At 37.7% G+C, this 17,736-nt stretch overlaps 1 protein-coding gene across 2 annotated transcripts in view; it reads right to left on the bottom strand.

Annotated features, from left to right (window-relative positions):
* Window positions 1-17,736, bottom strand: part of LOC117661876 (tumor necrosis factor receptor superfamily member 1A-like) — a 62,778-nt gene that overhangs the window by 44,660 nt on the left and 382 nt on the right. Inside the window, exons 2-3 of one of the 2 annotated variants that reach the window (XM_087888360.1) lie at window positions 14,103-14,255; window positions 2,286-2,487 (exon numbers count right to left, since the gene is read on the bottom strand). In XM_087888360.1, the coding sequence (XP_087744486.1) occupies window positions 2,286-2,487; window positions 14,103-14,255 (355 nt within the window). Of the gene's footprint in view, window positions 1-2,285; window positions 2,488-14,102; window positions 14,291-17,736 lie in introns of those variants that run through there. The other variant, XM_034411122.3, reaches the window with a different exon arrangement.

Below are 17,736 nucleotides of genomic sequence, written 5' to 3'. Positions count from 1 at the left end.
CGTGCCACCGCACTCTCAACAACCTTCGCAACAAAGCGAAGATTGGAGACTGGACGATAATTTGATAATATAGCCGGATCCAGGGAAGGCTTCTTGAGGAGGGGCTTCACAACCGCCTCTTTCATGGCGGCGGGAAAAACACCCTCAATTAAGTCTATACCTTCACTCCCCTGTATGTATGCTTCAGACTATAAGTTCAGACCATCTTTATTTAGGTTTATTAAATCTTTCCTGCTTATTGTTTCATTTTAGAAAATATTTTTGTTGAATTTTAAAGCACTGTAGTTTTTTTTCACAACACAAACAGACAGGTACACAGACACACAAAGTATAACTTTGATAAAATAACCAAAAGCTTAAAAAGGAAAAAAAGAAATTGAAAAAGAATAAAAGAACTAAAAACAAAAGAAAAAAGAAATAACACAAACATTCGAATTTCTAAATTCCACTGTCATTCCATAGTTTCAGAGATTTGGTTTTATATTAATACAAATTGTTACTATTCAATTTCTTAGACAATGTTGAATCCAACATGGGCATTCCTTCACTATAAAGCCAATTTAAAAAGATTGAGATGAATATCAATAACCTTTTTTATACATTTTCAGAAGGGCCCAATAAATCTGAAAAAACTTGGCTAAATTTATAAATCCTATTAAATGTTTCTTACAATTCTTAAAATCTTTAAAAAGCAAATGATATTATTTTTCTTCCAATATATTGTTGAAGTTAAACACTGAGCAATGCAAGATATTCCAATTCATTATACCAAATTTCTAGTATAGTGTCCAAAATTATTTTTGTACATTTTTAAAATGTATAATACTAATAAATTATGGTTTAAGTTCTCAGTGAATTCTTTCACAAACACACTGTACCTCTGGGGTTTTAGAAGCCATTGTGGCCAAATGGTGGGCATACCAAAGTGGATATATTATTATTCAGCATTTATAAAATGTATTTATTTATTCAATTTAGAAGTCAACTGATCCATCCAATTCTTCAGAAATATTGTCACTTATTAAGTGATTAAGAGTAAGAATTCCTTTTTTGCTTGTTTTTAAAAGCCTTATTAGCCAATTTAAAATAAAAATTACTTCAAAGCATTATTTTCTTATAAGAATTATAAACAATTTTAATATTCTGCTCAATAAAGCTGGAAAATTGATTATATACCAACTATTGTTAGGACCAAGAACTTGCCAGGAGCTCAAACATGCTAAATAAGAACTTTTAAGTTGAGCCCAATCCAATGGAATCAGTTTCGTTCCAATGCATAATTGAAGTTAAAAATGTATGCTCAATGTCATTGAGAATGATATTCTTTATAATTGGGAAAACTAAAGCAGCCATATAAGAGCTATAACTTGGACAGCAATGTCCTTGATGTTTCTTCCTTCTATAAAAGTTTAATATATTAATGTTCAAATGTGGATAAAAGAATTAAATGCAAGCAACAGGCAGTGCTTTCAGATTTGTATCAATCTTAACGCAATATTCAGGCCCACTATACCGATTCTTCCCCACAGATCTAGCATTTTTTCATCCACCTATTAAGATCCCTTTTCAATTCAAAATGAAATGGTCTTACCTACTAGAATGGATATTTTCACATAATACTTATGAATAAGACAGAGAACTTGTAGGTTAGTCATACCATGGCAAATACAGCATTCCTCATTTAAAGTAACCTGTCAGTTTTGGCATATTTGGGGTAGCAATGTCATAAGCATAAACATACCCCAAGTTTACCCTGAGGAAGTTTGTGCTACTCTGTACAAGCTAACACACTTTTGGCCCATCCCCTCAATATATAGTATACTAGCACAAACTCATAGCGTGTCCAAAGATGCAATTGTACAAAATAAAAATTTTAATAATGTTTTGTTGAATAAACCACAAAATTAATAGTTCATACATTACATTAAGTCATAAAACACTGCTTACAAACCACATAGGACAGGTTGTCACTTTTTCCATTGTTTTAACCAAATAACTATGCTATACTTAAATGTACTATAATGTGTGAACTCAGTCATACATGTATAGCTTAATAATTAATACTTAACATTTTCTCTTATATGATATACATACATAAGAAGGATACCACTATTCCTTCTTCACTGGAAAGCTGTCAGTTGTTACAAAAGACTTCCCCCCCCCCAATATTATACATGTGAGTTGAAGTTTAAAAGAAAAAAATGCCAGATAACATCTTTCAGGGGTAAGAATCCTGAAAATACTGAAATGCAAACACATGAATAAAATATAAATTAGAGTAATACCTTTGTGGCACTTAATACAGCAATGAGTTCCATTTGGATGAAGATAGTGCCCGACTTGGCACTGAACATCTCTCCTCTCTCTTCCGTTCAAGTGAATGAAAGTATGTTTCTCTGCTAAAACACCATGGATTCGCTTGGGCTCAGAAATGAGGGGTATTGCCAAGGACTCCCCAATTCTCAACTGAATTAGGATTAGATTTACCTGTGAAGAATAGCAGTACAAGTAAGGCAATTTTCAGCAAAGGCTGATTATCTCCTAATCATTTAGACCCTCCACAAAGACATATTCTTTAAGGCAATGGATTCTAGAATATATATTCTCAAAATGAAAGTAATAGTATTATTCAGATTGTTGATAATTCAGTTAAGGGATGGAGGATTATAAAAAGGGCAATTAAAAAATAAGCAGCCATCCTGTACATTTTATTCGTTTTTGTTGAGTTGCACATTATTCTCCATTTTCCAACAGGCAAATCTGGTTACTTCATTGTAACAATTAGCATATAAACTATTCTGACTGACCAGTACAAATTAAATTCAATTTGGGGGAAAAATGGACTGTTAAACCTAGAACACTCCTCTAATTAATATAACATCTGTCTTAATATTCTACAATTAGAATATTACAATGTAACAAAAAGAGAATTTATCAGCACTACACAACAAAATGGGCAACTGTCCTGCAGGTTGTATGGGGCCCCAGGCTGCAAAAGTATCATCTGTGGAGGAATAGGCAAATCAATTAAGTCTGGTGTGAACCAAGGCAAGAACACTAGGATCATAAATTTTGTAAAAACACTTCCTCATCTGTTTTATTTATATGGGTTTTCAGTTCATATCCAATAATGTAGATTAAAGTCATCTGTGGCTCATAATTAATCATGATTTAAACCAAATTTTGTTGAATTAGTCCACACAACATATTAAACCCGAAGTAAAAGAACCAAATTACAATTTAGCATGATACAGGTAGTCCTCAACTTACAACAATTCATTTAGTGGTAAGTTACAGTTGCACTGAAAAAAGTGATTTACAACCATTTTTCACACTTATGGCCTCTGGGGCATCCTCATGGTCATGGTCATGTGATCAAAATTCAGACACTTGGCAACTGACACATATTTATGACAGGTGCAGTGTCCCATGGTCATGTGATCATCTTTTGTGACCTTCTGACAAGCAGTCAATGGGGAAGCCAGATTGACTTAACAACCATGTTACTAACTTAATAGCTGCAGTGATTCACTTAACAACTATAGCAAGAAAGGTTGTAAAATGGGACAAAACTCACTTAACAAATATCTCAGTAACAAAAATGTTGGGCTCAATTGTGGTTGTAAGTCATACATTACCTACCCGTATTTTTCGGAGTATAAGACACACTTCCCCCCCCTAAAAGAGGGTGAAAAATTGGGTGTGTCTTATACACTGAATATAGCCCCACCCTTTCATGAAGAGGTGGCACGGCCACGAACACAAAGCCAAACAACAGCAACACAGTTCACCAGCTCAAATCCCCCTGCTACTCAAACTAACCCGAGCACAACCAAGACCCCACCTAAACAGAACACACACCCCGCCAATCAGAGCACAGCCAATCCCCCATCCAATCAGAGCACAGCCAAACCTCCAATTAGAACACACCTCCACCCAATCAGAATACAGCCAAGCTCCCACCCAATCAGTTCACACCCCCACTGGCAGTTAAAAGGAAGAAACAGCTGCGATCACACACATTGCTCCTAGAAGCACGAAGCCGAAAACACCAACCTGAAGATGACGAATGAGACTTCGTCGAAACGTTGCCGAGACACCTCCAATTTTACACGGGAGAAAACCCAAATAACCAAAGACCTACATACATACATATACATATATACATATATACATATATACATAGATACATAGATACATAGATACATAGATAGATAGATAGATAGATAGATAGATAGATGTATATATGTTTTCCCTACGTAACCAAGGTTTTTCTGCAGCCCTAGCTCAGTAGAATCACATCCACTCGATTCTGGGCTTTTTTCTTTTCTGGTAGCCAGCAAGTTCTTCCTGCTAGGTGGGAGACTTATATAGATCTATTTCTAGCTCGTTTGCTTTCATCAAACCTTGGTTACGTAGGGAAAACCTGGCTAGAGGAAAAATACACATAAACCCTACGAAGAAGTAAGAAAATAGATACTATACCTTTACAGGGAGGATACATAAGATGTGGGTGTGGCTTACTGATGAAAGCAAACAAGCTAGAAATAGATCTATATAAGTCTCCCACCTAGCAGGAAGAACTTGCTGGCTACCAGAAAAGAAAAAAGCCCAGAATCGAGTGGATGTGATTCTACTGAGCTAGGGCTGCAGAAAAACCTTGGTTACGTAGGGAAAACCTGGCTAGAGGAAAAACACACATAAACCCTACGAAGAAGTAAGAAAATATATATATATATATATATACATACGTTTTAAGCACTAAAACTAGTGCTTAAAAATACGTGAAAAAGATATAACAGAAAAAAAATAAATTCAATATATAAGGTATAATATAGGTTACAGACTTAAAACCATTAATTTAATCACAGTTTGAAATCACAACTTTAAAATTTAAAAAGTGACACTTTAAAAAAGTGACATGACTGTTTTTCACACTTATGACTATTGCACCATCTCAGAAGAAGAAAACACTTCTATTCCATACAATGTTAAATATTGTAGCCGAAGTCATTGAGATACACAGAATGAAGACAGATAGAATATGGTATTTGTCTCAGTGCAACATGTTAAAAATTCATTCTCATTATCTACCAAATCAATATTTCTGCTTTCATCCAATTTTTCCATATCACCATCTTTTCCCCAATTTTTAATGTTGAATTTCCCCATAAAATAATATAGCGTGGGAAAAGGATGTTTTTTATAATGTACGTATCTTTGTGTTTTGTTCTTTTTGTTTTTTTCTATTTGTGTTATTATTTTAAAAGAAATAATAATTATTTTAAAAAGTTAAAATTCTAACTGCCAAACCTTGTTCATTTTTTTCTGGCCAGATAACTTTTTAACTGTGTTTTAAGATGCTGAGATTGTAGCAGCAATTATATGAGATTGAGTGAGCAATTAACAGTTATTAAATTAATTAAAATTAACAATTAATGAGCTAAAGAAAACATCTGATGCCTACATATTCCTCTTTCAGGAAGTTTCTTATATTTTACTGACTTAACAGCAGCTTGGAAATTCTTGTGCAACTTAAAAGCTTCATTAAAAAAAAAACCTTTGCTCTCATATGCCAACATAAACAATTTGTTCTGTCTATTCTTAGTAACAGTATTAATACGGAAGATAGGCTTCTATAAGTCGTGTTCTTTTTTTCCTAACTTCTAACTTCCCTGCCAGCCTCATACTATGGGATCTGGGTCATGTCAAGTGTCTTTATGCTAAACAGGGAATATGTGAGGTAAAACTGTCAAGAACTCAGTTCTGCCAACAATGGACCTAAAACTAAAGATCCTACTAAAAACTTCTGGAATTCTCCTCATCCAGGTGCTTACTGACCATTAATCAATAATCATGTTCTGATTGGGAGGGGGAAAGAAAATAGAACCCCACAAACATTTTTTGTAGTAAGTAGAAACGAAAGTATAATGGATGTGCCAGAGGTCACCATTTAAAGAGGCCAGGAACAGTGGTCTCTTCCAATGCAGTTTTTAAAAAAGTTCAAGCAGCATATAGAGATACTTAAAGATATAAAGCAATATAGGACATCGTTTCAATTGCTTTTCTACTTATATTTTGTAATTGTGTTTCTGAACAAATCTCAGAATCAAGGCTTAGAAAGAGGGAATTTGACAATAATAACACAACAATGTCAGAATTGCCTCTAAATATTTCTCAGCATTAGTCAGTAAAACGTTATAACTAGTAGCCAGCACGGGTTTGTTAAAAACAGATCATGCCAAACCAGTGGTGGGCTCCAAATTTTTTAACAACTGGTTCTCTTCCCTAATGTAAGGTGACCAGATTTTAACATTGGTAAAGAGGGACACCATTGTAAGCGTGGCTTATTTTGTGGGCATGGCTTGGAGGTCATGTGACTGGGTGGGCGTGGCTAGCTGGTCATGTGACTGGGTGGCCATGGCTATGTGTATAGGGACTACTCAGAGGGCTGAAAGGTCTGACAGGTCCTCGCACTTTTGACTGGTCCTCACACTTATGACCATCCTCACATTTATGTCCGTGCAGCATTCTTAACAACCATGTCACTCATTTCACAACTGCTTCTCTTCACCATGATGATAAGATAGGGCAAAAAACGTAAAATGTGAGGATAGTCGTAAGTTCGAGGACTGGTCAAAAGTGTGAGGACCAGTCAAAAATAACTTTTTCAGCCCTCTGAGTAGTCCATATGCATAAAAGGATACAGCAATAGAGAGGGATGAAGGAAGGGAAGGGAAATTAGAGTAGGAGGGAGGGTAAGAGAGGGAGGAAGAGAGGAGGAGAAGGAGAAAGGAAGAGGAAGTAGGGAGGAGAAGAAGAGGGGGGGGAAGAGAAAGTAAGAAGGAAAGAAAAGAGAGAGGTGGTAGGTTTGAGGAGAAAGACTGCTGTACAATAAAAAAGATGAAAGGGAAGAAAGCCAACCCCAAGCAAATATTAAGATAAAGAATGAATTGTTAAACTTTAAAGAATAAAAGAGAACAAATATGAATAAATAGCAATAATTAGAAACACACATACAAACATACAATGTATTTTCTTTGAACAGAATATTTGGCTGGTTCGCAAATTTAAACGGTGTTTAGTCATTTCAATTAAATTTACAATTTCTATATTTCCTTTTTGCCATATTTATTCCTCATCTATTTTTGTAAAAAAACAATATTACCCTTCATCCTCATCTCTAATCTTAATCAAATTCAATTTTTCCCTTCTATTCTATATTATACCCTTTCCCATTGTCATCTATTTTTATATCCATCCTCACATTGGTTAATTATGTAATTATGTAATACAGTTGTTTAATACAAATTCAACATTTTAATATAAATCAATTAGTTATATAACTATCTTTTTTGTATATTAATCAATATGAACATGAATATTCCAATTATTTCCATGCAATCCAATTTCTTACAAATCAATTATATTTACCAATAATAATAAACCAAATAATTTCCCCCATATATTCCTCCAAACCACAACTTAACCATTTCTGCTTTCAACACAATATACAATTATTAATAGTATCTCAATTATTACAATTCCCTAGTTAAATAGAGCTTTTTTTCTTTTGTGCTTTAAAATCTTGAACTCTCCTCTTTTGCCCTAAATTTCCCATTGTTTGCAGTTTTGCACCTACCTTTTTTGGTGAGGAAAAAGAAAAAGAAATCTCTCTGCCTCATTTTGTCACGTTGCAGCTTTACTTTTGCTTTCGCTTTTTCAGCATAGCTAGGGGGAAAAAAATCTGCTCCAGGAACTCTTTGCAGCTAATTAACCTATGCGGAAGCTGTAAGGGGCTGTTTTTTCTATTTTTGCAGGCATCGGTCTACTCATTTGTTTTCTTTTAACACTGATCAGCTGTAGGGTGGCCCTTTGAAGCCCCACTGCAAGAGTTTAAACAGTTTTTTTCCCTCTAGCCATCAGCTGGGACTCAGGAGGCAGCCGAGACTCAGGAGGCAGAATGAAAAATCGGGACTTGTTAAAAACGCTGCGGGACGCGGGACAAATTGCTAAAAATCGGGACTATCCCGCCAAAAGCGGGACATCTGGTCACCTTACCCTAATGACTGGCTGGGTGGGCGTGGCTGGGTGGCGTGGCTGGGGGTTCCATGTGACTGAATGAGCGTGGCCAACTCTACATCACTTGTGGGTGGTACCTGTATGGGACAGGCAGGGTTGGGGAAGGAATCCAGGGGTCTCTGGTGGGGGGGGGGAGCAGGAGGAAAGAAGGATCCAACCTCTGTGTGTGTGTGTGTGAGAGAGAGAAAGAGAGAGAGAGAGAGAGTGCGTTAAGCTAGACTGGAAAAGCTGGCTGTGAGAAGAAGAGAAGCTGGGTAAACTGGACCCAGACGCTTCCCGAGTCCCCTCATCCCAGAAGCAACAACCTTGCACTCTCCCTTCTCTGCTAGCCCCCTTCTTCACATGGGATCACCTAGGGGTGAAATCTAAATTTTTTTGCTACCGGTTCTGTGGGCGTGGCTTAATTAGTGGGCGGAGCTTGGTGGTAAGGTGACTGGGTGGGCATGGCCAAGTCAATGTCACTTCTTTGCCCTTTTTTAACCTACAAAACACAACACAACACAACTGGCTCACCCACAATGTAAAAGCAGCTGTGCTAGGCTCAAAATGGCCCCGCAACAAGCAGGAACCTCACACAGCCACAAAAAGCCCAAAAAACCAACTTTCACACTTTACACACACAAAATTCCACATACAGCTTTGTGAGATTTTGTGTGTTTGTGTAGTTAGAGTGAAACACTACAGAAACACACTAAATCTCAGAAAGCTGCACAAATATTATTTTATTTTAATTTATTTTTATTTTTATATAAAAGCAGCTAAATTTAAAACTTCCTAAACTTTAAATGGCTAGGTCTAAAAAAAGAACAACTAAAAAAAACCCCAATTAACTATTTTTTTTAAAGCTCCCAAAGGGGAAAAAAACTTACCCAATAGAATAGGGATCTCCAAACTTGGCAACTTTAAGACTTGTGGACTTCAACTCCCAGAATTCCTCAGCCAGCTTTGCTGGGAGTTGAAGTCCACAAGTCTAGGCAGGAAGGCAGAAAGAGCTGCTCACCGATGAGCTTGATTGCAGGCAGGGAGATTCAGTTGCTTGCTGATGCATGGATTGCGATTCTCATGCGATCAGCAGCTAAGGTAAGCAAGCTGGAGGTTGGGAGAAGGGGGGGGAGAAAAAAAGAAACTTTTTTTCTTTTACATGGCTCTGGCGATCCAAGCTGAGTTGCCTGATTAGCAGGCAACTCAGCTGGGATGTCAGAGCTTGGCTGGTCAAAGCCATTTAAAAGGAAAAAAAGGCTCTGATGATCGTGGGGCTCAGCTGGGCATGGGGGGCAGGGGCAGGGATTTTTGCTACCGGTTCTCCGAACTGCCTGCCGCCATCGCTACCTACTCTCCTGAGCCTGTCCGAACCTGGAGCATTTCACCCCTGGGATCACCCAGCAGCAGAGACAGAGAGGGAAAACGGGGCAGCGGTGGCCACTAGCATTGAGGGGAGGGTGCCACACAGAAATTGGAGCACATAGAAACACTATCCCCTTCTCCCGTTCCGTCTCCGTTGCTGAGCGATCCTGTGTGAAGAAGGGGGCTAGCAGAGAGAGGAAGAGTGTGAGGTTGCTGCTGCTGGGATAAGGGGATTCGGGACACATCTGGGTCTGGCTCACCCGGCTTCTCTTCCTCTTGCAGCCAGCTTTCTTGGGCTGTTTTCAGACTGATTTTTGGGGCAATTTTAGCCAGAAAAATGGCCTGAAAATGGCCTGGTTTTGGACATTTTTGGGGCCATTTTCAGTATGTTTTTAGGCCAATTTTGGCCGGAAAGATGGACTGAGAACGGCCTGTTTTGGGGCGTTTTTCAGGCTGTTTTCAGGCCGATTTTGGCCAGAAAAATGGCCCGAAAAATGGGTGGAGGCACAGCCAGCCAGTAGTCCGATTTGCCAGTTCTCCGAACAGCACAGAATTGAAACCACCGGTTTGGGCAAACTGGTCTGAACCGGCATCAAACTCTGTGCCAAACCAATCATATCTCATTCTTTAATAAAGTCACTAAATAACTAGACCAGCGAAATGCTGTGGACATAGTATACTTAGATTTCAGTAAGGCATTTGACAAAGTAGACCACAACCGACTTCTTGGTAAGCTAGAAAAATGTGGAATAGACAACATAACCACCAGATGGATTTGTAGCTGGCTGACAAACCGTACTCAACAAGTAATCCTTAATGGTACTAAATCCACATGGAGAGAAGTAAGTAGTGGGGTACCACAAGGCTCTGTTTTACGCCCAGTACTCTTCAATATCTTCATAAATGACTTAGATGAGTGAATAGAAGGGGAATTCATCAAATCTGCAGATGACACTAAACTGGCAGGAATAGCCAACCCCCCAGAAGAGAAGTTCAAGTTCAAATTTTTTTTTGACAACCTTGAATCATGGGCCTTATCCAACAGGATGGATATTTAGGCAGGAAAAATCAAAGGTGTAAGTACAGATTAGATGAGACGTGGCTCAAAAACAGTAACAGTGAGAGGGACCTTGGAATCTTAGTGGATGATCACTTGAATATGAGCCAGCAGTGTGCAACAGTAGCCAAAAAAGCTAATACAATCCTGGGTTGCATAAACAGAGGCATAAAATCAAGATCATGTGAAGTATTCGTACCATTTTATAAAATCCTAGTAAGACCACACCTGGAATACTGCAATCAATTTTGGTCACCACGACGGGTGGGTTCTAAATATTTTTACTACCGGCTCTGTGGGCGTGGCTTATTTTGTGGGTGTGGCTTGGAGGTCATGTGACTAGGTGGGCATGGCTAGCTGGTCAGAGTCATTTCTGGAAGGTTCTCGCACTTACGACCAGTCCTCGCACTTATGACCCGACTTATTTGTTTGCTTTTAACACTGATCAGCTGTAGGACGACCCTTTGAAGCCCCGCGGCAAGAGTTTAAACAGTTTTTTTCCCTCTAGTCATCAGCTGGGACTCAGGAGGCAGCAATAGATGGGGGTGGGACCAAATAAAAGGTAAGAATAACGTGGGTGGGGGGGAGGGCGGGGGGGGGAGAACCGGTTCGGTGACGTCATATCGTCACCGCTACCAGCTCAGCCGAACCGGACCGAACCAGGAGGAACCCACCACTGGTCACCACACTACAAAAAAGATGTTGAGACTTTGGAAAAAGTTCAGAGAAGAGCAACTAAGATGATCAAAGGCCTGGAGACTAAAACATATGAAGAACGGCTGCAGGATTTGGGTTTGGCTAGTCTAAAGAAAAGAAGAATTAGGGGTGACATGATAGCAGTATTCCAGTACTTGAGGGGCTGCCACAAAGAAATTATTCACCAAAGCACTGGAGGACAGGATAAGAAACAATGATTGGAAACTAATCAAAGAGAGAAGCAACCTGGCATTAAGGAGAAACTTCCTAACAGTGAGGACAATTAACCAGTGGAACAGCTTGCCTCCAGAAATCGTGGGCACTCCATTACTGGATGTTTTTAAGAAGAATCTCTAGGGTGTCAAACTCATGTTGTCACGTCATCATCACGTGACATATCACAACTTTTCCCTTCACTAAATCAGTGGTGGGTATGGCCAGCACAGGATGCACCTGGCCCACGGGCTGTGAGTTTGACACCCCACTCTAGACAGTCCCTTATCTGAAATAGTATAGGTTCTCCTCCTTGAGCAGGGGGCTGGACTAGAAGACCTCCAAGGTCCCTTGCAGCTCATTCTATTCTATTCTGTTCTGTTCCTTTCAGTTCCATATTTACTTAGAAATTATAACTGGGTTATAATTCATGCTAAGAAATAGATACCTATTCAGCCTTCCATCCTTTCTAAGGTAGGTAAATTGAGGACCCAGTTGTGGGGGCAATAAGCTGACTTTGTATAAATATACAAAAGAATGAAGGCTATTGCTTAGCGCATTGTAAGCCACCCTGAGTCTCCAGAGAAGGGCGGCATATAAATCAAATTAAATAAAATAAAAATAAAATAAATAAAATTCAAACCATAATTTGTTGAATAAGTCAATGGGCTTGATTCATACAAAATAGTAAAAAAAGTGTTCAGATGACACTCTAAATCACTGAACTATATTAATCTTGCACACCACCACACTCAACCTTTAAACCAGGTCCTGGGTTCACCTATGTCTGCTGTTTCTAATTAGTTGGAACTATAATCTGAAGTCAACAGAGAAAATTATTTACTAGATTCTTCTCAGTCTCATGTTTGCAACAAGCTTTATCTTAGATTTTTTTCTCATATTTTTCTCAGAATCTCTAAACTAGGGTCTGCCTTGAAACCCAATGTATTGCTACCCACATGCCACCAAATAGGAGATACATTTATTATTTATTTTATTCCCCCCCTTTTATTTTTATAAATAACTCAAGGCGGAGAACATACCTAATACTCTTCCTACTTATATTTTCACAACAACAACCCTATGAGGTGGGTGGAGCTGAGAAAAAGTGACTGGCTCAAAGTCATCCAGTTGGATTTCATGTCTAAGGTAGGACTAGAACTCACACTTCCTGATTTCTAGGCCAGCATCTCAATCACTACATCAAACTGGTGAATGTAGTACAGTAAAGCAAATCATTATAACAGAATGGATACAAAGCAGAATGTTATTAAAAACAAAGATATTTTAATTCTCCACATACTTTGTCTAGTTGTATATTGAATGGTGAAGAAATTCAGGATCATGGAGACAACTAAAATATCAATTACAATATACTAAAACCAGGTAAAGAACATGAGCTTTATTAAATTAAGTGTCCATTTCTAACCACAGTGATGTCAGGATAATGAAATTTGCATCATACTTTCATAACAAAAAATCTTCCTTTTTATATTTGCACATATGTAAATTCACTTTTCCCCTGATATCTCTGTTGTTAAATCCTATAGAGTATTATTAAAAACACAAACATATTTATACATTTTGTAAAACAATATGGAAGCATACTACCACATTACATTAGTCTGGATTTTAAACCTTTCAATGATATCAAACTGCTGATTCTTAAGGAAAGCATTAAGTATTATATATGCATTCATACATTTCTAATGAAAACCTTTCAAATGCTTTATTTTGGATGTAAGTGCTATCTGGCTGTGACATCTGTAACCTCATTGATCACCAGTGTTGATTTCGCTCATCAGGCTGCCTAGGCAGGTATCCCCTTCCTCCCTCACTGTGGATATAGGAGTGTACCAATTTTCAATCAAGAGTATACAATAGGTCCACAATTGCAGACAGTTTAAGAAATATGTACTGTGGAAAGTTAATGGGCAGTTTTCCAGAGTATAGGCTGCTGCTATTAATGTGTTAATGCTTTTAGGTCTTAATGTAATAAGTTCCTTTATTCCTAAATTTAGCTGGCTAGCAACTGCAAATCTATATTTTGGGTTCTTTTAAAAAAATGAAATGCTTTTTTCCCTCTGGATGAACAACAAAACATGATTTCTATGGAACATTTTTTTAACCATTCTCCATTTATTTGTGTGACTGATTTAATTTGATTTTTTGGAAAGTATTCCCTGTTTGGAAGTGAACATTCACAGCTACTCTGTCCTATTTTGAATATCTCCTGGATGTTAATGGAGTTGTTAATAGTAATGAAAGGGCTAAAAATCATTCTCATTTATCTCTAACACACTCACCTCCTTGAAGTAATATATTAACATAAAATTAAAGAATGAAAACACATTATCCAAGCAAATAAAAATCCTCTATACTCATCAAAAATACCTCACCAACTAAAAGAGGTCCATACACTAAAATATTTTTTTCCGGAGGCAAAGTTTTATGAAGATTGCTGCCAAATCTTCAAGGGAAGAAGAATCAATCAACAGAGAAAGACAAACAAGGACAAAATTGAATGGTCTAACATCAGTATTATCTCCTATATTATGCCTGGCCCACAGAAACCACCCAATTCAGATTAACAAATACAAAATAATTAAAAATCAAATATAGTAGCAACTGGCGTTCTCCTTTGCCTTTAAGATCATATTCCCCGAGTTTCACTTTCTCCTTCAGCCATTTTCCTTAAATTTCCACTTACCAGAATTACTAAAACTTGAAAGAACCCCAGTGGGATCATAGTTTGGCCAGCTTGCCCCTTACATTTGCAGAGTGGGCCCCTGGCTGCGTGACCTTTGGCAGCTCTTCCAAAAAGGGAAGAGAGTAAAACTTCCGTGCCTGGTAATCCAAGTTCCTTATAAAACAGGAAGCCCAAAGTAAGGAAAGGGTGGAGACATAAATTCCCACCCACATGAAATATTAGTCCATCCACCCTATAATGTTCAAAGGAATCTACTCATAGCATATGAACAAGGCAGTTAACCCATTCATTCTCAGTAAACTAAGTCCTGCATAGAATCCCATGGAAGAAGGCTAGATTTTATTTTCAAGACTGCCTAATAAGATACTTCAGAGAAAACATTCTCTTAGCTAATTTCATCCTAGCTTTCCTCTTTTTCCCCAAATTCATTATAAAATGTCCATAATAAGATAAATTTAGAAGAAAAATCAGATTAGACTGTGATTTAGCATGTTAACACCAGGATTGTATATCTGATTTTAGATTTTATGTTTTAGTGTGGTGTTAATCCAGCCAATTTAGGTTTATTCCACAAACCATGGTTAACTATGGCACAATGGTGTGTGAAAAGTGATGGCTAAATATGGCTTTTTCAGGCTCGTGCTTCAGTGTGCATATTTTCCAATGAGACAAACGGAGACAGGAAGATCATTTTATTATAATTTATCAGAATATTCAGACAAAAGGGATTCCTCATTCAAAGTGGGAACCCCGATTTTTAGCTTATATCCCCTTTTATAATTAACATAACAAAGAAATCTGAAACAGGAAAGTTGATTGGACAGGATAACAGCATACATGTTTATTAAAATGAGGTCTGAAGGGAAATAAATTGTAAGGAGAAAGGTTGTGTAGGATTCACAAAAAAAGATAAGACAGACCCCAATTTGTACTAACAAACTTTTCTTATCAGGAGCTAGTCTCCAGCTTGTTTATCAGTTTAGGAATGTTAAAAGCTAATAAATCTTGAACATCACTTTAAAAGAAAGAATATAAATCAGATTAAAAAACAAAGTAACTATGTTAGTTAACAAATAACAAAACCCATGTTATCTGCCCCTCAAAAGTCAACAATACATAATTTTCATGCAACATGCCAACTGTAGCATGATTGCATAATCAACAAGCCAAATGGCTCAGTGCAATCCATGTGCACATGTAACTAAATGTTGCATTTGGCTGTTTCCCCATGCTGGAAGAAATGTCCATCTGGGTTCAGTTCCAAGTGGGAAGAAAGACACTGGAAACATGGAGACTGTTTGGAAAGATGGTTTAATGGTGGACAGGACCACATGGTTTGAAGTCCTGGGCAAAAAGAGCACATGAGTGAGAGAGGGAGAGAGATTTATACCCTCTCTTGGGCCCCGCCTTGGAGCTTCCTGTTCCTTGTAAGGAATGTACTCTGGTTATCAGACTCCCATGGGGCTATGCAGGGGTAACTTTGTAGGTTGTCTTGAGTCCCAGGCCTGGTTGAATCTTGCTGGGTGATGATGTAATGAAGGGGCTTTTGGGCAATTCCTATTATGGCTTAATGACTTTGTCCTGGTTTGGATCTTGAGTGAGGGCTAATCCTATCATGTCCTGAAGGCCATGTCTTTTGTGTTGTAGATAAGCTGGCCCAGCCTTTGTCTTGTAGATAGGTTGGCACCAAAATATCTGCTGGGGTGGGGGGGACAGGGAGCTGAGGCTCTGAGTTTGTCTTTAGAAATATGTTTCTCCTTTAGGGAAAATATAATATTCTGCCTTTTTAATATTTCCTAGAATATTTCATTTTCCTAGGAGACTGGTGGGTGCTAAGTTCCTACTCCCGTAACAACTTTTGCAGGAAATTCAAGTCAGGGACATGGGGGAGTGGAGCTGGCAGAAGATATAATTTCCACTAGCATTTTAAACACTTTTTAAACAATCACTGTTACTTGCCTTAAAAGAGCCAGTTTGGTGTAGTAGTGAAAACACTGGCTTAGAAACCAGGAGATTGTGAGTACTAGTCCTGCCTTAAATATGGTTGACTTTGTGACTTTGGGTCAGTCACTCTCTCTCAGCCCAATGCACTTACAGAATTGTTGTGGGGAAATATTAGGAATATTTGGGGGGGGGAATATTAGGGGAATCTTGGGGGCAATATTAGGAATGTTCACTGCCTTGAGTTACTTATAAAGTAATACAGGTAGCATAAAAATCTAATGAATAAATATATAAATAAGGCAACCTGTGCTAACAGAGAAGTCTGAAAGTATTACAAGGGCACATTCTTGAAAAAATAATTTCATTGTTTTTTGTAACCTCAACCTGCAACTTTATCAGCTATAAAGGAGAAAAGAGAACATATTGTCATTAGCAATTTTGATGAGTAGAGAAGAAAAACTTAATTTCTCTGCTTCTCAGAAAAGCTAACAAAGTGAATTTGCTGTTGTGTTGAACTCGACTCTGGGCCAAACACATGGACACAACAGGCAGGGATTTTGGCAATGAATAGGAAGTGATTTACCAGTGCTTATCTTCTATATCAGCAAAGTGGGCTGGCTGATGCCTTTAAAAAAACTTCAACATTAAAATCTGATTATACTGAATTTTTGCAACATGTATGTAGCTTTAATTTTATTTCACACTTGCAATATTCATAGTGGATTATATTAATAAATTATCAAAAACATACCTTTATGCATACCTTTAAATTAGAATTTTAAAATGTTTAATTCCTTTCATTTTATGACTCAGTCTAGGATTAACAATATTTTCTATTTAATTGGTAGCTTTAATAAAAAAATCTTGATGGAAAATAATTTATTCTCTATAGAAAATAATTTAGATAGACCCTGAATTCCCAACTTTTATCCAATCTCCCCACAGGCTCTTTCAGAATTTCCCGGGAAACTACAGATGCAGCAAAATTCTAAACTCTGCAATCAGCTTTAGAGGCAGCAATCAGTTCCATCTTAAGACAGACAGACAGACAGACAGACAGACAGACACACACACACACACACACACACACATGTAAACAGGGGGAAAGGAAACTAGGAAGTCTGACATGAATCTATGCTGAGGATAGATAAGAGATAAGGGGAACCTTAGAGATAGTAGAAACTGACAGCACGTGTATTTCTGTGCACTCGAAAAGCTGAAATCAATTGTTTCTTCCGTTTCTTTTGACGTCAACTTGCCCATAGACTAATGAAATGTAGAGACAACAATCCTATTTAGATAGGGGTGCTTTCCACCTTCTTGTTCGGGTGGAAGTGAAAGCTGCAACTTGAGAAAGACCGTTTTTCTAAGACAAATTTAATCCATGCATCTATTTTCAACTTTTATCGATTTTGAGTTGTGAAAGATAAATTTTTCTCTTATGTTTCTCTATCAATACTACCTTTAGACGCAAATTTGATTTGAGCAACCATAGTCCTACCTAGCTTCAACCACAATACACGAGCAAACAATAGATACAAACTTAAAGTAAACCGCTCTGTAAGGGGCGTGCATAAGCGCACCAACGTACTTAGCGTCCCTGTCCTATTGTCCCTTTTTATTCGTATCCATTTCATGTATTCATAATCATGTTTTATATTTTTATCTGTTATCTTACATATGCTTGACA

This window comes from Pantherophis guttatus, chromosome 2, assembly GCF_059756535.1.
Source record: "Pantherophis guttatus breed Tessera chromosome 2, ASM5975653v1, whole genome shotgun sequence".
Taxonomy (NCBI): domain Eukaryota; kingdom Metazoa; phylum Chordata; class Lepidosauria; order Squamata; family Colubridae; genus Pantherophis; species Pantherophis guttatus.
The sequence above is the reverse complement of the archived record's forward strand: the minus strand, read 5'-3'. Positions and strand labels throughout refer to the sequence as shown.